At 34.0% G+C, this 22,028-nt stretch overlaps 1 protein-coding gene across 19 annotated transcripts in view; it reads left to right on the top strand.

The window, feature by feature from the left end:
- Positions 1 to 22,028, top strand: part of LOC120772369 (microtubule-actin cross-linking factor 1) — a 145,869-nt gene that overhangs the window by 116,893 nt on the left and 6,948 nt on the right. For all 19 annotated transcript variants that reach the window (XM_040100955.1, XM_040100954.1, XM_040100943.1 and 16 more), the window contains 11 exons: positions 16 to 7,490; positions 10,738 to 10,963; positions 11,019 to 12,978; positions 13,182 to 13,356; positions 14,657 to 14,704; positions 14,803 to 14,847; positions 15,116 to 15,187; positions 17,673 to 17,853; positions 17,912 to 18,029; positions 18,092 to 18,321; positions 18,382 to 18,499. In XM_040100955.1, coding sequence (XP_039956889.1) covers positions 16 to 7,490; positions 10,738 to 10,963; positions 11,019 to 12,978; positions 13,182 to 13,356; positions 14,657 to 14,704; positions 14,803 to 14,847; positions 15,116 to 15,187; positions 17,673 to 17,853; positions 17,912 to 18,029; positions 18,092 to 18,321; positions 18,382 to 18,499 — 10,648 coding nt within the window. The remainder of the gene's footprint in view (positions 1 to 15; positions 7,491 to 10,737; positions 10,964 to 11,018; positions 12,979 to 13,181; positions 13,357 to 14,656; positions 14,705 to 14,802; positions 14,848 to 15,115; positions 15,188 to 17,672; positions 17,854 to 17,911; positions 18,030 to 18,091; positions 18,322 to 18,381; positions 18,500 to 22,028) is intronic.

The following is a 22,028-nucleotide window of genomic DNA, read 5'->3' as shown; positions in this document are numbered from 1 at the left end:
TTTTGTTATGTAAAGCAAATAAAAGAGGAAATTGAAGGACAACAACGACCCGTTTCATCATGTTTAGAACAAATACGTCAAATTGTTTTAACAGGAGCTGATGTTCTTTCCACACCTGAAGTAGCAACTTTGGAAAATGCTGGTAGAGAGTTGCGTTCACGAGTTGAACGTATCTCTGATCGTGTCTCGCGTTTATTACGTCGTCTTGAATCTATTCGGGAGGAGCTAAATAAAATATGTGGCGAGTTGAGTATTTTCTTCAACTGGTTACAAGAAGCCCGACATCGTCTTGAAGATAAAGAACAATCGTTAGCTGACTTAAAAAATTTATCTGCTCATAGTGATTCCATACGTGAATTTGTAAGTGATGTTATAGGGCACCAAGCTGATCTTCGATTTATAACAATGTCGGCACAGCGTTTCGTCGATGGCAACAAAGAATTCCTATCAATTCTCAATGATTTCCGTACTTCATTACCCGAACGCTTACCGCATATCGAACCTATATCGAATGCAGAAAGTCCTATCCGCCAAGAAGTTTCATTAATATCGACACAATACAAAGATTTACTACATCGTGCAAATGCCCTTCAGGACCGAATATCTGGACTTTATAGTTGTCAACGGGAATTTCAAAATGCTTTGAATAAGGCAGACGACTGGATTCAGACTATCCAACCACAGGTTACGCGCGTTTTGTCAGAACCTCTTTCTGCCGATACAAAGTCCGCATCCGATCAAATGAATAAAGCAAAATCGATTCATAATGAATTGTTATCTAATGGACGTTTAATAGATAATATTGACCAAAGTTTGGATGATTTAGTTAAAATATTGGGTAGTCAACTGAGTCCAAACGAATTGAAAAAATTAGAAAAACCTGCTTTGGACTTAAAAGGCAAATACCAAAAAATGCTTGACACAGTGGGTGAACATTGTAAGATTCTTGACAAAACATTAGTACAATCTCAAGGAGTTCAAGATGCGCTTGAAAACTTAATTATTTGGGTAAATAAGGCTGAAGATAAGTTTAAATTGCAATATTGCCCCGCATCTCTTATAAAAGATCGATTACAAGAGCAAATACGTGAACATAAAGCGCTCTTTGCAGATGTTACTTCGCATCAGGCATCCATTGATAGTGTACAAGCGTCAGCACAACATCTCATGGGGTCTGCGCCTAATCCACGTATTGCCAAAAATGTTGAAACTAATTTGAAAGTAGTTTCTGAAAAGGTTGCGAAACTCACTGAAAAATTGCAAAAGAGAGGAGAATTCTTGGAAGATGTGTATACTAATTTAGTAAAATGTTTGGAAGAAATGGAACTTACTGAAAACGAATTGCAAAATTTACACGACATGATGGATAATAGAGATGCAAATAATTTGCCAATAGACAAGCTTTCATCCCTCATGGACGATTTAATACGCGCAAAAGAGAATAAAGCATCAATATACGAAAAATGTGTTGATAACTGCAAAAATTTAATTGGACAACGTGATGTTACTGATACTAATCCCTTACGTGATCGATTGAAATCACTTGAAAATCTATGGCGGAGCATTCACGTAACATTGGATGAAAAAACCAAGCTTTCCAAGCTAAAGGTCGAACAAAAAGTTCAATATGAGGAATTGAAAGAGAAAGTAATATCATGGTTGTCTGAAATGGAAGTAGTGATAAGTAAAATGAGTCCTATCGCTTTAGATTTGAAAAAAATTCGCGTACAGCATGAGGAACTTAAACCGCTTGTTTACAAATATAGAGACTATAGCGAAACTATAGACAAGATTAATGATATTGGAGCTCAATATGATGCACTTTTTAATCCAGAAAGTCCCAATCGTAAAAGAATATCTTATAGTCCAATTAAAAAAGTAAGCCCCATGCGTACTGCCCCTGGAAGTGCTAGAAGTCCAAGCCCTATTAAAATGGGTATTTTATCTCCTCTTTCTACCAACTCTAGTGGATTTGGAAGTCGTAGATCTTCTCAAGACGGTTTTCAAATTTCGGAATTAACCCCAGTCCAACAGCAACTAAAAGAGATTAATAATCGTTACAGTTTGATTGGCGTTCGTTTATCTGATCGGCAAAATGAAATTGATAATTTGACTGAAGAAGTCCGAAAGCAGTACGAAAATTTAAAAAATTTGACATCGTTTTTAGATCGCATTCAGCGCCAAGTTCCGAAAGAATCTGCATCAAATAAAGATGAAGCAGAACAATGTATTCAATTAGCCAGAAAAGTTCTCGAAGATATGTATGAAAAACAAAGCTTATTAGATACTACTAAGGTGCAGATCAAAGATATCCTACGAAGAAAGCCTGATGTTATGGGTGCAGATGAATTAAGGATAGAAAGTGAGAATATAATTGAGAAATGGAAGAGTTTAAGTGAAATCTGCAAGCGGCGGATAGAGCTTTCTGAAAAACTTCGTGACTTTTTGGATATACATAGCAATTTATCGAATTGGCTTCAAAGCAAAGAACGGATCCTCACTGTTCTTGGTCCTATTTCTACGGATTCAAGAATGGTTCAGAGTCAAGTGCAGCAAGTACAAGTCCTACGAGAAGAATTTCGAATACAACAACCCCAATTGAACCACTTTCAAGAAATTGGCCATGACGTACTAAATCGTATTACAAATTCATCAGATACACAAAATATAAAGAAAAAATTACATGATACAATAAACAAATGGGATGATATAGTTACCCGCTTAGATGAACGTGCCAACAACCTGGGAGGAGCTGCAGATAGTAGCAAAGAGTTTGATGCAGCTATAAATAGATTACGTGAGGCACTACAAAGCATCAGTGATAATTTAGATGTATTGTCCGAAAATGATGACAGTCAAGAAAACTTACGTAAAATAGAAAATTTGGACAGACAACTGGAGGGACAAAGATCATTGCTTGCTGACGCTGAAAGATCCGCTGTATTACTTTGCAATATTCTTGGGGACTCGGCATCTCGAGCTGATGTGAATTCCAAGGTTGCTGCTTTAGAAAAACAATATCAGACTTTACAAAGAAAGTTGGACACTAAAAAAGCAGAAACTGAAGCATCATTACGAGACAGTCGTCATCTTTCTGAAAATTGTACCAAAATGTTAGGTTGGTTATCTGGGGAACTGTCTGACTTGTCTGAGAAATTCCATTTATCAGCGCATAAACCTACTTTGCAGCATCAAATAGACGCTCATGAACCTATTTATCGGGAAGTAATGGCACGAGAACACGAAATTAGAATGCTTACAAACAAAGGAAAGGAATTGACTGATCGTCAACAACATCGAACTATAAAACGCGATTTGGAGCGAATACAACAACTATGGGATAAACTTCGAAGAGAAGTCTCCGAAAGACATGCTCGCCTTCAAACATGTATGGAACATTGTAAAAAATATGAACAAACTTCGGAGGCATTTTTATCATGGTTACGAATGGCAGAGGATAAATTGGCTACGTTAACACCCGGAAAACTGTATAAATCTAATATCGAAAATCGCTTACGAGATATTCAGACGCTTCGCAGTGAAGTTTGGAAGCATTCCAATGAATATGAGTCAACTAGGGGTTCAGGAGAAACCTTCATTGCTTATTGCGATATTGACAAAGATCCAATAAAGTGCGAGTTACAAGATATAAAGGACCGATGGGAAAAACTTAACAATGATTTAATTAATAAAACGCAAGATATCGAAAATTGTTCTAGGCGGCTATCTGATTTCAATGATCAGCTAAAAAATGTGGACAATGCTGTAAGTCGGTGTGAAGATCGTCTAGCGGCTCATGATGCATTAGGAGGTGCTGCCAAAGACCCAAAACTTTTGGAACGTGTAAAAGCTATACGCGATGAATTAATAAAATTAGAAAAACCTTTAAATGAATTAAGGTCTGTGGCAAATGCAATATCTCTAGAATGTCAAACAAGCGGAGGTGATGGTAATCATTTATGTAATGATGTCGATAGTATGTTTGATCGCGTTTCCGATTTAAATGTTCGCCTTAGTGATAGATTTAATGAGTTACAATCCGCTGCCTCAACCATATCTAAGTTAAATGACCAAATTAAGAAGTTTTTGTTTGATTTAAACAATTTAGAACAAGAGATCGAAAACTTGGCCCCACCTGGTCGCGAAGTTAAAATTGTAAAAACCCAGCTGGAAGAAATCCTTAATATACACTCTAAACTAGAAGTTATGTCTAATCTTGCGAACGATATTGAACGTGATTCTATTGCTCTTATGGATTCTGGAATTTCTACTGAAAATCAAATTCCTGCTCAAATTTCCTCAATACGTAACACATTAAATCGCTTAGATAACCATAGTCGTAAACAGGAACGTGATTTACGGAGCACATTAAAATCGTTAATCCATTTTAATGATGAAAAAGAAGACGTTATTAATAACTTGAGAAGCGTAAAGTTGGAATTCAATGACTTTAGGCCGGTTAGTTCAGAACTCGATCAAATTCGTCAGCAGCAGGAAGATTTTCGTAATTTTAGAAATCTGAAAGTAGAAACCCTTTCACAGAAAATTATCAAAGTAAATAATGATGGTAATGATCTAATTAGATCTGCAGGCAATGGCGTTTCAACAGCCGTTATAGAAAGAGACTTAGAATCTTTAAATGATAATTGGAATAATCTCAAAGAGTTAATGAATGAACGTGAAAGACGGTTGGATGTAGCTCTTTTACAATCAGGCAGATTTCAAGAAGCCTTATCAGGCCTTTCTAAATGGCTCTCTGACACCGAAGAAATGGTTACAAATCAAAAACCACCCAGTTCGGATTATAAAGTTGTTAAAGCCCAGTTGCAAGAACAAAAGTTTTTGAAAAAAATGTTAATGGACAGGCAAAACTCGATGTCCTCTCTTTCTATAATGGGCATGGAAGTAGCCAACGCATGTGAAACATCAGAACGAGATTCAATTGAAAGTCAATTGAATGACCTTGTAAAACGATTCGATACTCTTACAAATGGTGCTGAACAAAGAGAGAAGGATTTGGAGGCCGCTATGGATGTTGCCAAAGCTTTTCATGATAAAGTCATTCCTTTGGAGCTGTGGCTAGATGGGGTAGAGCGATCCGTCAAAAACATGGAGCTTGTTCCAACTGATGAGGAAAAAATTCAAAATCGTATCAAAGAACACAACGAATTGCATGATGAAATACTATCTAAGAAAACTGATTTTACGGATTTAGCAGACATTGCTGGGCAATTAATGCAATTGGTTGGAGAAGATGAAGCTGTTCAACTAGCAGAGAAAGTTCGAAATATATCCGACCGGTTTACCAACGTAGTTGAATTAAGTGAAAATATTGGTTCCTTGTTAGCTGATTCCCGCCAAGGATTAAGACACTTAGTAATAACATATCAAGAACTGGTCGCCTGGATGGAACGAATGGAACAGGAATTATTACGTTTTAAACCTATTGCTGTTTATCCAGAAAAATTAATGGAGCAAATGGATTATTTAGTAGAACTGAATGAAAATATTGCTAGTCAGGCACCCAATATTGAGTCAACGGTCGATTCAGGCTCCGAGTTGATGAAACACATTTCTAATGACGAAGCTTTACAATTAAAAGATAAACTAGATGCACTTCAGCGCCGATATGGAGAATTGGCGACACGGGGTGGTGAACTCCTTAAAAAGACCAAGAATGCCCTTCCATTAGTGCAACAATTTCATGATTCTCATAAACGTTTGTTAGATTGGATGCAAATAGCTGAAAGTACCTTTACAGCAAGTGAATTTTCTCATGCAGATTTGCTACGTCTTGAAACCGAATTAGTTGAAATGCGACCTGTTATAGACAATATTAACTTAGTTGGACCGCAATTATGTCAAATCTCCCCTGGCGAAGGTTCATCTTCAATTGAAAATATTGTTACACGTGATAATAGACGTTTTGATGCAATAGTGGAGCAAATTCAACGTAAAGCGGAACGGTTCCATCTTAGCAGTCAACGAGTTAAAGAAGTAACAGGAGATATTGATGAATTGTTGGAATGGTTCCGAGATATGGACACGAGTCTTCGCGAAGCCGATCCACCTGCAATCGAGCCAACATTAGTGCGTTTTCAATTACAAGAACATAGGTCAATTAATGATGATATTTCAAGTCAAAAAGGTCGTTTCCGCGACATTGTTGCATCATCCAAAAAAATTTTGAGAGAATCTCCACAAAGCGAATATATATCTGCACTTCGAGAAAAACTAGATGATTTAAAAGAAATCGTTGATTCCGTTGCTCAGTTATGCAGTGAACGTCTCGGGATATTAGAGCAAGCGTTGCCTTTATCTGAACATTTTGCTGAATCTCATACCGGTTTATCCAGTTGGTTAGAGGACATGGAACAACAAATTTCGAGGTTCAGCATGCCAGTATTGCGGCCAGATCAAATAACTACACAACAAGATAAAAATGAACGACTTCTGCTTTCTATTACTGAACATAAACCCCTACTAGATAAGTTGAATAAGACAGGCGAAGCCTTAGGTGTACTTGTATCTGATGATGACAATGCTAAAATAAATGATGTTCTTGATTCTGATAATGCACGTTATGCAGCACTTCGTCTTGAGTTACGTGAACGACAGCAGATGCTGGAAAACGCTTTGCAAGAATCCAGCCAGTTTTCAGACAAATTAGAAGGTATGCTCCGAGCATTAGCTAATACAGTGGATCAAGTTAATCAACTAGATCCCCTATCAGCGCTCCCACAAAAAATAAGAGAGCAAATCGAAGACAACGCAGCGTTAGCAGATGACTTAGATAAACGTTCAGATGCATTTACGGCTGTAAAAAGAGCAGCTGACGAAGTTATTGCAAAGGCCGGTAATAAAGCAGATCCAGCTGTACGGGATATTAAGTCTAAACTAGAAAAATTGAACAGCCTCTGGAATGATGTACAAAAAGCCACAAAAAATCGCGGCAGCTCACTCGACGACATTTTAAACGTGGCAGAACCTTTCTGGAAACAGTTAAATGGTGTAATGGGCACACTGAAAGATTTGGAAGAAACTTTGTCATCACAAGAGCCCCCTGCTGCACAGCCACAGGAAATTCAAAAGCAGCAAGTTGCTTTACAGGAAGTACGTTTTAAAATTGATAAAACGAAACCGGAAGTCGAACAAGTACGTCGTAACGGTAGTAATTTAATAAATATGTGTGGCGAACCTGATAAACCAGAAGTTAAAAAACATATTGAAGACTTAGATAATGCATGGGATAATATAACAGCTCTATATGCAAAACGTGAAGAAAACTTAATTGATGCAATGGAAAAAGCAATGGAGTTTCACGAGACTTTGCAAAATCTAGAAAAGTTTTTGAATAAAGCAGAACGTAATTTTGAAAGGCTTGGACCAGTAGGCTCAGACATTGATGCAGTTAAGAAGCAAATTGAGCAATTAAAAGAATTTAAGAACGATGTTGATCCGCATATGTTGGAGGTAGAAGCATTAAATAGGTAAGTCAAAATTTGTTTAAATGTTTATAGCCAACGTAATTATAACAGATATGAAAAAGGTCAATTAAAATGATTATCTTATATGTAAAAATAAGTTGGGTTTTTGTCTGTTCGCTACATTTGACTAAACCGTTGCATGAAATGAAAAATGGCCTCAATCACTTTGAAGGTAATCCAACAAGGATGGTTTGTAAAAAAAATTAAGAAAATGTTCATTTTTAACCGATTTACGAGCGTAAATTCGAAAAATAAATTTATTACTTATAAAAGAGAATGTTATTTAACATTTAGCTTAGCTGCAACACACCGATAAGGGCGAGTTATAGCGTAAATATTAACAAAAACAACATTTTTTTTTTGAATGCGCCAGGGAAGATAGCGATAGTAGTTACTTCATCAGAAATAGCTTCAACTCCAAAAATCTTGAACAACAATCACTACGTTCTATCCACAAAAATGGGCCCCTTGGTTAACTTTTGCATTGATTATGTGGGACGAATGCACCATGAGCCATAAAGCACATATAGAGGCCATGAACAGAACATTAAAAGACTTAAGAAACTCCTTTGATCGCATAGGCAGAATAACTTTTGTTGTTTGCTGGAGATTTCCGACAGACTCTTCCTGTCATTAACAGTCTGTCATTATGGACTTCGATTGAAAATATAAAATTACGGACGAATATGAGAACTCATCTTCATGGAATCACTGACAGTGATTTTCCACAGCAACTGCTTAAACTTAAGGAAGGAATTTTTCCTACTCTGAATTTAAGCTTCTTAATTAATTAATTCTTAGTAATTGTAATATTCTTCTATTCTATAGTTTAGAAATTTTAATAGATGCAGTATACCCTGACTGAGGATACTGAGAATTTGCACGTAAAGGAATTTCATTGGTTGTATTGTAGGGCAATAGTGCCACCAAGGAATGACATTGTCAACGAAATAAACGATCTAATTATGCAAACATTTTCCGGAGAAATAAAAAATACAAATCGATAGACACCGTGACAAATATCGAAGACGCAGTGCATTATCCCCAGGAGTTTTTAAATTCATTTAACCCTTTTGGACTGCCATCACATCAATTGGCTTTAAAAAAGGAATTCCTATTATAACCGGGCCACCAGCTTGTCATCTAGCTCATATACCGAGGATTCCGATGATCCCAAATAATCTGCCAATTTCAAGTGAAAACATCTTTCATTCCAACTACAAACAAGTCTCAAAGCCAAACTTTCGAATTTGTAGGGATTGATCTACGAAAAGAATGTTTTACTCAAGTCCAACTGTATGTTGGTCTATCGCGGGACAGAGGTCCTGAAAATCAATTTATATTGCTCTCACAAAATAAGTTAACATCAAATATCGTTTACAGGGAAGCTCTGACTTAATAAATTATTTTTCAGGAGCAGAGAAAGTAAAATATATAGTAAAGGCCTTTTTACAATTTTTATATTAGTCGATACATGCGGTACCAAGTCACCCGGAAGTTTGATTATCTTTATTTAAGCATATGGAGGCTAAGGGAAATATTGGTCCGATTCAACCCATTTTTGACATGCAAACAAACCATTGTCAAATACTAAGTACTATCACTGAATTTCAATTATATTTTCACCGATATTTTCGATCAAAAGCCAGCTATGGGTACTGGGGTCCAAATATTTGGCACCTGAGGGCTTGAACAGTTTTTGTTGGATTTGAACAATTTTTAGTCATAAGGTGGCATACACAAAAAATCGGTAGGAGTTCTTATAATATTCATGCTGGGCGAATTCGGTTGTTGTATCTTTAGTCATTTAGGAGATATACACATTAAACATATTAGAGGACGGGGCCACGACTGTTTTTTTTAATTTCGTATCCACAGATGCCTCTTGCTACTGCGAGCGACTGTGCCAAATTACAGTTTTATATCTTAATTTAGTGCTTAGTTATGGAACTTTATAGGTTTTCGGTTAATGGTGTCCATCTACGAACTCGATTTTGTTTTTGTACTAAGGAACCTGCTTACCATGATATTCCAATTTTTACTCAAGTTACAGCTTGCACGGACGGACTGAGAGACAGTCAACCGGATTTCAAGTTTTTCTGTCACTCTGATCTTTTATATAGTATTTATAACCCTATATCTATCTCGTTTAGTTTTATGCAATACGTACAACGGTTAGGTGAACAAAACTATAATAATCTGTAGCAACTGGTTGCAATATAAAAAAACTGGTAACAATATACTTTCATGTTCGAATTTCCTTTTTTTCACTAATTTGTAGTGACTCCACGCAAAAACAAGGAAGTATGTCTGGGAGAATATCTACAAAATTATAACTTTTGAAATGATTGTTTAATACCCGTGTGAAGCCGGGGCGGGCCTCTAGTATAATGTAAAATATTATCATTACGGTGTACGGCAACATTTTTTTCTGGGTATTGTATCACACAAATATTTTCAAGTAATTTGTCCATTTTCTAAATTAGTAATTAACTAATATTTAATAGAATTGCTAATAATTCTACATGAAAATCGTGTCTTGTTGCCTTGTTTATTTTCACCGATTTCATTTCAAATCAATTGTCAAGCCATGATACAAGAAAGTAAAAAAAACATAATTATTAGATTAATGTGTACAAAGAATACTTACAAAATAGAATTCAATAGAAAATATTGCTCGCAAGACATATAAGTATATCCACTTATTTGTTTATTTTTATGAAATACTAGTGGATCCGGCCACGCTTTGCTGTGGTATTCATATAATAAACTATTCAATACAATGAAAATTTATTTACGAATAAAGGCGAACACGTTTTTGTCGGTATAAGAATCCAAGGGTTTAATTTTGAATATGTTCATACAAATTAAGGCTTCTTTCTCAATGTCTGGTTACCAGCCTTTCTGTCCAGTTAATGGAGTTGTTCGTTTAATAGATTGTACCTAAAAAACATCAACAATGTGTATAGTTAAAGAGATGTCCGCTTAATAGGGCTCTTACTGTATTTTTTTATTTATAAATTGTTTTTATTATAATATAGTCTAAGTTAGTTAGAACTGGACACAGTGTGCTAAAGTTTAGGAGCCCATCGCGGACAAACAACGTGACACGTTATTTTTATATATAAAGATAACCAAAAATCAGATATATTACATTATAAAAATTAATTAAGCAACTAAGCCTATGGTGCTATATTGCTGATACTTAAAAAAAATGTCATCTGCTAATGACAATTTGCGTTACAAACAGGCAAGCCGTAGAATTAACAGATCGTACATCTATTGAGCAAGCTGCATCGATTCGTAAACCATTGTCAACTGCTAATCAACGCTGGGAAACGTTACTGCGCAGTATGGTAGATCGACAAAAACATTTAGAACACGCTCTTTTACATCTTGGTCAATTTCAACATGCACTTAACGAATTATTAGTATGGATTGATAAAACGGACATCACCTTAGATCAGTTGAAACCGGTAACTTATTAATATATTACATTTTCTTCATTTTCTAAGTTCCTTAATATTTCAGATACCAGGAGATCCACAGCTTTTGGAGGTTGAATTAGCCAAACTAAAAGTAATTGCTAATGACATTCAAGCTCATCAAAACTCTGTGGATACCTTAAACGATGCCGGCAGGCAGCTTATTGAAACTGAGAAGGGAACATTAGAAGCTTCCACCACACAAGAGAAATTACGAAAATTAAATTCCAAATGGAAAATGTTAATTCAAAAGGCATCTGATCGTCAACATGAGCTTGAAGAATCATTACATGAAGCACAAGAATATATTGCAGAAGTTCAAGATATTCTTGGTTGGCTTGGTGATGTGGATGCTGTAATTAGTGCTAGTAAACCTGTTGGTGGTTTGCCAGAAACTGCAACTGAGCAACTGGAACGATTTATGGAAGTTTACAATGAGTTAGAAGAAAATCGTCCCAAAGTTGAGACAATTCAAGTTCAGGGCCAGGAATATATCAAACGACAAAATAATATAAAAGTACCTTCAAGTAACTTACAACATACTCTACGTACATTAAAACAACGATGGGACGCAATAATTTCTCGTGCTTCAGATAAAAAGATCAAATTAGAAATTGCATTAAAGGAAGCTACTGAGTTCCATGACACCCTTCAAGCATTTGTTGATTGGTTAGACCAAGCCGAGAATCACTTATCAAATGCACCAGCTGTTTCTCGCGTTTTACGAACAATTCAAGAACAAATGGAAGAGCATAAAATTTTACAAAAAGATGTTAGCACTCACCGTGAAGCAATGTTGTTACTTGATAAGAAAGGAACTCATTTGAAATATTTTAGTCAAAAGCAAGACGTAATTTTAATAAAAAATCTACTTGTTTCTGTTCAACATCGTTGGGAGCGTATCGTGAGCAAAACTGCTGAACGGACTCGTGCCTTAGACCACGGTTATAAAGAAGCAAGGGAATATAACGATTCTTGGAATAGCATTATGCAATATCTTAATGATACTAATCAAATGCTGGATCAAATAATTGAAGAAGCAACGAAATCAAAAGAGCCTCTCAGAATAAAAAAACTTATTAGCAGGTTGAAAGATGCTCATCGACAATTAACAACAAAACAAACAATTTACGATACTACAATGCGCTCTGGCAAAAGTCTTTTAGAAAGAGCTCCGAAAGGAGATGAAACAGTCCTCGGTAAAATGCTGTCAGAACTTAAGGAGAAATGGTCAACTGTATGGTCAAAAAGTATTGAACGTCAACGTAAAATGGAGGAAGCTTTACTTTTGTCCGGTCAATTTTCCGATGCCCTTAGTGAATTACTTGAATGGTTGAAAAAGGCCAAAACTCGTTTAAATGAAAATATTTTAGTACATGGTGACTTAGAAACTGTACAAGGTTTAATAGAGCATCATAAGCATATCGAACATGATTTACAAAAACGCTCAACGCAAATGCAAGGTGTACTGAGAACCGGCAAAGAGCTGGAGAAGTCGAGTGATAATGTTCAAATAGATCAACAACTTAATGAGCTTCAACTCCTTTGGAATGAAGTGAAAGAAGCAGCAAACAAACGCAACAATTGCTTACGAGAAGCACTGAAAGATGCTGAGAAATTAAATAAAGAAATACATTCATTGTTTGATTGGTTAGATCATGCCGAGCAAAAGTTACGCTATGCAAAGAATGCTCCAGATGATGAAAAAATAACACGAGAAATGATCACGATGCATAATGAGTTTTTAAAAGATTTGCAAAATCGTGAGATCCAGAAGACAGAAACATTCCAGTTTGCAGAAGAAATTATTAACAAAGCTTACCCAGATTCAATCCCAATAATAAAGAATTGGTTATCAATAATCCAAACCCGTTGGGATGAAGTGCTTCAATGGTCTATTAATCGAGAAACCAAATTAAATCATCATTTGCAATCACTTAAAGACTTGGACAATACAATAGAAGAACTTTTGGCTTGGCTTAATGGCTTAGAGGCTACACTATTAAGTAAATTTTTCAATTTTAAGTACATTAGTATATATAATTTATATTATATATTACGTTATTTCATTACTTCTAAATACTTTTAAGTCAACGTCAAAATAGTTATAATATTTTATAAATGAAATATTAGCACTTGCGAAACTTATTTTTTCCTTTTATTCTTAACCTTTCACTGTCACATAAACATATATGTTGTATGTTGGTAGATTTGGAAAAAGAAGCTTTGCCGGACGATATTACAGAATTGGAAAAACTAATCGAAGATCATAAAGAGTTCATGGAAAATACTGCACGCCGACAAGTAGAAGTTGACCGGGCATGTAAACCTAAACAACTTTCAGGTGCACGCAGAAGCATGTCACGAGTGTCTAAAACGCCAATGTAAGTTTAGCTTTACAAAAAAATTATATATTACAAATATTTTATCTCCTTTGGCCTTGATAACTGCTACTCACTTATTACTTGTCTTCCCGTCAATAGGACCGTTTGGATCCTTCAACTTAAAAATTGCATAACGAAATTTAAAGACTTTCTTTTTATAGCAAAAACGCTGAAAAGTTCATATTGTTTTAGGGGATACACATGTTTTGGAACAAGTTTTAACATTGTTGCTAACACGAGATGTACAGTAGGGTGTCCCAAGGTATAAGGCAAGGCTTTTTTGGCAAATTGATTCGCATACCCTCTATTACTTTCTAAATGGCCTTATTTGTATAAAGTAAAATATTAAGGCTATTTAGTCATGGCTGCTCATGCCGACTTAGTACCGAGCAAAAAATATAAATCTTTGTACCAGGTGTATATTGAATATTTTTCGAAGTACAAGCTTATTTAGTTCATAAAACATTAATATAACCAAAACATATTACATATTAATATTATATATAAAAAATATTATTCTACAAAATTTACTCATCATAAATAATGGGTTAATTTCTGTAAGCTACTTTCGAGACCTTAGTATCGATTTATTCATAAGTCATTGACTTAAAAAACACAAATCTTGATATGGTGGTTTTGCAGCAAAAAAATTTTAGAACCATGGTTTAACGTAGGATTTCGCCATGCATTATGCTTGTTCGACATTTTTAGTTGAGCGCTAAAAAGTACATAAATCACCCTCGCCATCCACCTGATTTGGTGCATGATACCCAGAATTTGCTCTATAAATTCTCGACACCTATCTCCATTTAAAAATATCATTGATATCTCAAAGTATACCTTTGAGCAATTCGACTTGGTAAGATTTAATAATGGAGTTTATCGTCATCCTAACTACACCAAACTTAATTTGATATGATTGAATAAAGATGAGGGTGTGCGTCAAGGAAAAACTTTAATTTTGGAATACCCTAATGTACACCTGTTATAGCGATTTTCGAACTTGATGGTACCATTTATGCAGTATTAATTATTTTTCGCTATAACTTTGTCAACTGACTGATATGAAAGGATCTTTGAAGTCTCAAATGTCTCAATTTATTTCAATAATTTTTTTATTTTTTTAGTTTTTAATAATTTTGTCCTACATCCTCTTTAAGATGTTCAATTATTTTTCAGTACAATATTTTTTATAAATTTCATTACATATTTTTTCTATTTTACTACCGTGTTTTTAAACGCTTCACTAACGTTACGGAATGTAAACCTACTGACTGAATCTAAATATCCATACCTGTAGCCATGAATTAGCCGAAAAATTCCCCGATGGCAATTTACGAAGACAAAGGTAAGTTTTTTTGTATTATAAGATACGATAAAACTTCACTACTACACGAATATACTATAGTAAAAGTTTTAAAATATGTTGTGTTGTTCTTTTTTCAGTTTCAAAGGTTCACGAGATCAAGGGCTTAATTCTCGTCGACTTAAGTATGTATATTTAAATACACATATTTTTATTTAATGTTTATATATTTTAGGATTCAATTAGAATTGGAAAAATATTTTTTTTTTTACCAATGAGTATTATTGGCATTTATCGTTAATATTTTTTACTAATAATATTTGTCAATGTTGAATTGCATATTTAAGATTTCATCAAAATTTTGCATTTTAAGTACGAATGCATCTAAGAAAGCTATACTTACATTTTTAAACGATAATTCAGAGTTAAATATATATATTTTTTTAACTTCAGCCGCTTAACTCCAAGCCGTGATACACCCGATAGAGATCGCTTACCGCATTACGGCCCCCGATTTTCACCAAGGTATGTGGTAATTAATACAATTTCATATTATACAAATACACATTTGCACTATGGTAGACCTGCAAGATTATGAAAAAAAAAACAGATTGTATTTCGTCCTTTAACATTTGGTGTAGGTTATACTTAGCTATACTAGATGGAGTGCCAGCGCTTGATGCGAATTTCAACAGGTTCCGGGGCCTCACTAACGATACTTCTGTCTTAATACCGTGGAGAGTCAAATAAGTACTCAAGAGATTCTACATAGGTTCCTTGGTCTCTTGCTCTTGACATTTCCTGAAGTCTTCTCAATCTATCTTAATACATTGCAGTGTTCCGGCAACTGTCTACAAAAAGCTGTTTTAACTTAACTCCGACAAGTACATCTTCTTAATAAATCCACCCTTTCGTATAAATTTTTAATGTGTCGTGCGCAAGGACGTTACTTTAAGTCAACCATCCCTTCCAAATTTTATTCTGAATTTTCTTTCTCAATTGAAGTGAAATCATGAAGTCGATGCCTGCCAACCCCATTACCTATTGAACTATTCCAATGGTTCTATATGTAAACTCTCATGCAGCCAGTAGTTTTGCCGCGCAGTTTCAGCGAAGAGGCCGTTGGGTAGTTCTTAGAACTCCCGTTATGCACAATCCATCGAGCCTTCCACAGCAATTTGCTGTTCAAGACCATTTATCGAAGGGAGCCTCCATGGAAGCATTTTGTATTTCCCTGGATTCACCAGCAAATCCGCTTTCCATGCTCAATTGTGGACAGTATTGAGAGTTATGGTGATAATATTGCTAATGGTGTGTTGGCACCTTCTCCTTATTAAGACGGCAATATCACATATGCTACTATTGGGGTTTTGCGCTTTAAGTTCTTCAAGAGTCTACGCTGTTCAATAGATTTCGGAAAAACGTTATGGAGCAAGGACAGAAAATAATAGTAATTGTATAATTTTTGACTACAAAATAATTATGTAGGACGGGTCGGATATATTGATGCAGTAGTAGAAAATGTTTGTTTTTTTTTTGAGTACACAACTATTTCAAAAACTTTTAAAATTTGATTTTTATTTTTACCTCACAAAATAATAATAAAAAATCAAAATATAAATTTTTATACTCTTGCAATCTGTTACTGCAGAGTATTATAGTGTGGTTCACATATCGGTTATATGTATCACATTAAACTAAGCGAGATAGTTATAAAGTTATATATACATATATAAATGATCAGGATGACCGAGAGACTGTCTGTCTGTCAGTCCGTCCGTGTAAGCTGTGACTTGAGTAAAAATTGAGATATCTTGATGAAACTTGGTATGCGGGTTCCATAGAACAAAAAAAATTTCGAGTTATATTGGCGTAATCGGACGACTGTCACGCCCACAAAACGTCATTAACCGAACACCTATAAAGTGCCATAACTAAGCACTAAATTAAGATAGAAAACTGTATTTTGACACAAGGAATCGCAGTAGCAAAGGGGCACCTGTGAGAAAATAATTTTCAAAAAGTGATAAGTTTTAAAAAAGTTAATAAGTTTTATGCACATTTAAATTTTTACAGAATCCTTTCCTGACATTAGTATTTCTTCATATCAAAAATGATGTATTGACCTTTCCTGAGCCCCATATATGTAATATAAAGATTTTCAAAATTCTATTTGACTTTATGCGCTTATATCCGCCAATCTTTGAAATATCTCAATGATAGTATCTCTGTGCCGAAAATAGATACAATTGGGCGAAATTGACCTACTCCTATTGCCAGGATTTTCGTACATCCACTAACTTTGTTCCATATGCTTGGTAATTGTATGTACCTCAAGGAAACCCAGGGAAATTTTTTTTGAGTGTGTGGCATATTAGTAGTATTTGGGATGAATAAAAATAGATAAAATCAGGTAGATAATACCGCCACTCCCAAATATAACATATAACTTCATTTTCTAACAAATCTTATGCCATATGTCGGCCGCTGTGAGTTATATAGTATATAGTAAAATTGCTTTGATTCTGATCCTGTGGTTGAATTTTTACACTTTAATGTATTTCCCTCGCACTGATTCCTCCAAGTTGCAAGAGTATCAAATGTTTGGTTGCACCCGAAATTAGCCCTTCCTTACTTGTTATTTCTTGCTTACAAAATAAGAGTTATTTCATAACTTTTATTAATTACTCATATAATTATAGTTATACGGTGAGTTTTAAGTAACTCGTATGCAATAAGAGTTGAAGAGTAAGATTTTTGTTTTACTTTTGCAATTTGAAAGTAATAACATGAGAGTATTATTTGTCAATGCAAAACAAAAAGCTTACTCCTATCTCAAAAAATTCTCTCTGAAAAATAATTAAGTTAACGAAAATTATGTTAACAGTTACACATTATAAAGAAATAAAAAAATATAAAGAAATGTTTTCATCATTATTTTGTTATAACATTGCAAATAAGAAAAACACTTATATTTTAAATAACATTTGAATTATTTTTACTTTAACAGCGTCAATCCGGTATCCATAGAGATAGAGTTTCGGTCACCCCGCGCCAGTTTATTATGGGATAAATGGCGTTATGTTTGGATGTTGTCATGGGAACGTCAGCGGCGTCTTCATGATCATATGATGTATTTGAAGGACATGGAACGAGTGCGAAACTTCAGTTGGGATGATTGGAGGAAAAGAGTAGGCTTAAAAATTAGTATCTGAATTTCATTAATTTTAAAATTTATTCATTTTTTAGTTCCTTAAATACATGAACCATAAAAAATCACGCTTAACAGATCTGTTTCGAAAAATGGATAAGGACAACAATGGTCTCATTCCGCGTAGTGAATTCATGGATGGCATATTAAACACAAGTATTCATATTAAGCAATATTTGTTATCTATTTACATATAATAATTTAATTTTTATTTTCAGAATTCGATACGTCTCGCATGGAAATGAGTGCTGTAGCAGATTTATTCGATCGAAATGGTGAAGGTCTAATTGATTGGCAAGAATTTATTGCTGCACTAAGACCTGATTGGCAAGAACGTAAACCTGCCACGGATTCTGATAAAATACACGACGAAGTAAAACGCCTGGTTATGCTGTGCACTTGCAGGCAAAAGTTCCGTGTATTCCAAGTAGGAGAAGGCAAATATAGAGTACGTTATTTTTGTAATATTTGGAAAGTACTAAATACTACAAAAAACATAATTTTATAGTTCGGGGATTCACAAAAGCTACGTTTAGTAAGAATTTTGCGGAGTACTGTTATGGTGCGTGTCGGTGGAGGCTGGGTTGCACTGGATGAATTTTTACAAAAGAATGATCCTTGTAGAGGTAAGTTTTCTAAACCTTCCCCCATTGTATATATTTATTTATTAGATAAGTAAGAAGGGAGATAGTTCTCTGACAACGCACCTCTTACCTATTTATTTCTTATGTAGGCACCAGAAATTCAATTTAAATGGTAAAAAAATTATAACTTAACACTAATGCGAGTCATGTTTCTTTAGAAAAATTTAAGTTCAGTGTTGGCTATGAAATGAGCAAAATTTTTCCCACGTTAGCCTACTATACATATACAAGTTCTTCTAAAACAATGAATAGCTCATAATGTAATTAATATTTTTATAGTTCTCTGGATATGATGATTGATATTTAATGGCAATTATTAGAAGCGAAACACCCAGATCCGTTTTCACATTATTTAACTTTGCAAAAAAGACATTAGATTTGATTTGTAAATGCCAATATTATCAATAAGTCATCTTATTTACACGTGTATATCATTGGGATAAATAGAAGATCTAAATTATGGATGGACCATCTAAGTTCTGGTGGTTCTCTTGATTTCCTTAACTCAATTTTTCTAAAATAATCGTCTGGTTTTATAAGCATATGTACTTATCCGATATTGTTATAATTCTGCAAGGAAACACAAACCAATAAAAATACCATTTTGTATCAATAAGTTCCTGACTAAAAACATGGAAGGAAAATATTGGACTTAGAAAACTCTTTCGCTAAAGGATCAGGATTATTTCGATTAGTCAGCAGTTAATTTCATTGCAGGAAAACAATAGTTAGGTTTATTGATTAATTATTACAATATTTTATCGACTATACTAAACTAAATTTGTGATTTTTGATCGTTGTCTACTACCATATTTATATCTAATATTTTAAAACGAATTTGGTATATGTATTCTATTAAAATATGCAACATTCGTAGGGAAATTGTTTTAATTCACAATATATTAGATTTACAAGTTTTTTTATGTATAACTTATAAATCTTGTCATTATATGTAATATTAACACCAGCTTGGTGCGGAAACGGAAATGGTCATTTAACAAACAGAAAAATAAAAAGGTCATCAAAATAAAATTTTTAAACATTTTAGAATCACCATGATTACTTACATTTTGCTTTTGCTAACATGTAACAATATTATGAATAAGATCAAACATAACGTTTTAAGCATGATGCCATGTTTAGTTAGTTTTTATAGAATTAACACTTACACGTTATGATTTATTTTATTTTAATCAGCACAATTTACTCCGCTTGTAATAATAATATACTTATGTATATCATACAATTTGTCGCTTATACCTTAATAACAACTGCTGCTCAAACGACCAACAAGCATTTATATAATATATACATATATACAACATTCACTCAGTGAAAAAACCATATCATCAATAGAGTGGTTGTAATATTTACTACAAAATATTCTTAGTATTTTGTGCAACGTATTTCTATTATATTTATTAACATATTTTATTTTATTATTATTATTTTATTTATTTACTTTTATTTTTATTTTTTTTTTAATTCAAACAATAATTTATGATAACACATATTAATATCTTCATACCATACAGCTTCGATTTAGAACGATTTTAGACTTTTTGAGCGATTTTTTTCTATCTCTTTGCATATATAATCTCAGCAGATCTAAATTGGATTAAGATCTCAAGTATTTCCTCGTCACGAGAAAAATGTATATGTTTTATAACCCGTAAATGTTTAAATGAATTGTTGTAAAATTGCTGTCAATATCGTGACTCAATATCCTGAAAATTTATTTTTCAGTATGTTCGGATAGCTCTCAAATAGTTGTCAAAATAAATAATATTTTCCCTGTCTTGAGTGGCTTGATTTACAGGGAGCCAAAAACCGCGTATGCGGGAAATGTTCTACTGATCATTCTGAACAATTTTTCCTAAGAGACTAAGAGTCTCAAATCAGTATCGAGCCACCTCTTTTTAAACCAAAATTTTGTAGGGATATAACAAATTTGTTGGTGAGTTTTTAAGATGTATGCATTTTGATATTATATTGATCATTTGTCGTATTATTCAAATTTTTTAAACTTCGACAGAATACCAAATTGTATTTAAAGAGTGAATATCGACTAATTACCGCACACAACTGAGTCGACCGTGTCAATAATCGAATACTATCAACCATTAAGTAATATCCACAGCATGGTATATTGATGCTTTCATATGATTAAAATAATATTTAAAATTGAAGTATTTGTGCGTAAACGTTGCATAAATGATATATAGTAAATAAATTTTAAGACTTTTTAAACCTTTCCAATATTAATTAACTTAAAAACTGAGTCAATGTATAGGAATTTAGTAATTTCATTATGAACGTACAAATTAATTCAAATATACTAAACATAATTATTTTAAATTTTTATGAATTGTTTTCTTTTTTTTCATGTTTCATTTTACAATTTCTGTCAAAAATTTTAACAATTCTATAAAATACTTTGAACAGTGGTTCCCAAAAATTAAAGCGCAGGCTTTCTATCTGCGGTTTCAAGTACACTAGCCTGTAGCCTTCCGGAAATAATAATCCTCTTATCCAACGTAATCACAAAGGCAACTATAATCCACTAGCCTTCCGCAAAAGGATTTAAATTTTTTTGATATATTTATTAATTTTTATTAGTAATATTAAATTAAACAGGCAAATTTGCATGATACTAATACATAAAAGGTATGTCGCAAAAGAAACAGAACTTTTTAAATATAACTGTTTCTGGTGGCGCCACCTATTGATGGGTATATGAAATAACAAGTTTGATCTCTTGTTGACATTTCGTAAAAATTTTAAGACAATTGGATAACTACAATCGATCAAAAAGTGACAGCAGCTTTTGGTCATCGGTCGTAAAATGCAAGAGAAGGTCATGAGGACCTCTGTGACGATCAGAAGTCGGTCATCTTCAGAAGTCAAAAATAAAGACAATGCTGATTTGTTTTTACGATTCCGAGGGCATTGTACACCGAGAGTTCGTCCCACCTAGCCAAACGATTAATGCTGTGTTTTACCTTGGTGTTATGAAACGTCTTTTGTCACGCATTCGTCGTGCTCGACCACAATACGGTGAGGCAGGGTCCTGGCGCCTGTTGCACGATAATGCGCCGTGTCATCGGTCGACGCTTGTCACTGATTTTTTGACAAAAAACTCCATATTAACCATTAATCACTCACCTGGCACCCTGTGATTTTTACCTATTTGGAAAACTTCATTTGCCCATGAAAGGATACTGGTTTCAGGACATTTCAGCTATCCAAAAGGCGACGACCGATATTCTCAAGAGCATTCCGAAGAATGACCTTAAACACTCATTTGAAATGTTAATTGACCGGGCTAAACGCTGTATCGAAGCACAAGGAAACTTTGAATAAAAAAATATAACTTTTGAAAAATATTAATTTTTTGTTGTTTTTTTTTCAACAGTCCTGTTTCTTTTGCGACAGACCTTATATTTTTCCATATAGCTTTGCAAAATTTTGTATTTATAGTTCCAATTTGTCGCTGACGACGTTGCTTTGC

This window comes from Bactrocera tryoni, chromosome 3 (genome assembly GCF_016617805.1).
Source record: "Bactrocera tryoni isolate S06 chromosome 3, CSIRO_BtryS06_freeze2, whole genome shotgun sequence".
NCBI classification, from domain to species: Eukaryota; Metazoa; Arthropoda; class Insecta; order Diptera; family Tephritidae; genus Bactrocera; species Bactrocera tryoni.
The sequence above is the reverse complement of the archived record's forward strand: the minus strand, read 5'-3'. Positions and strand labels throughout refer to the sequence as shown.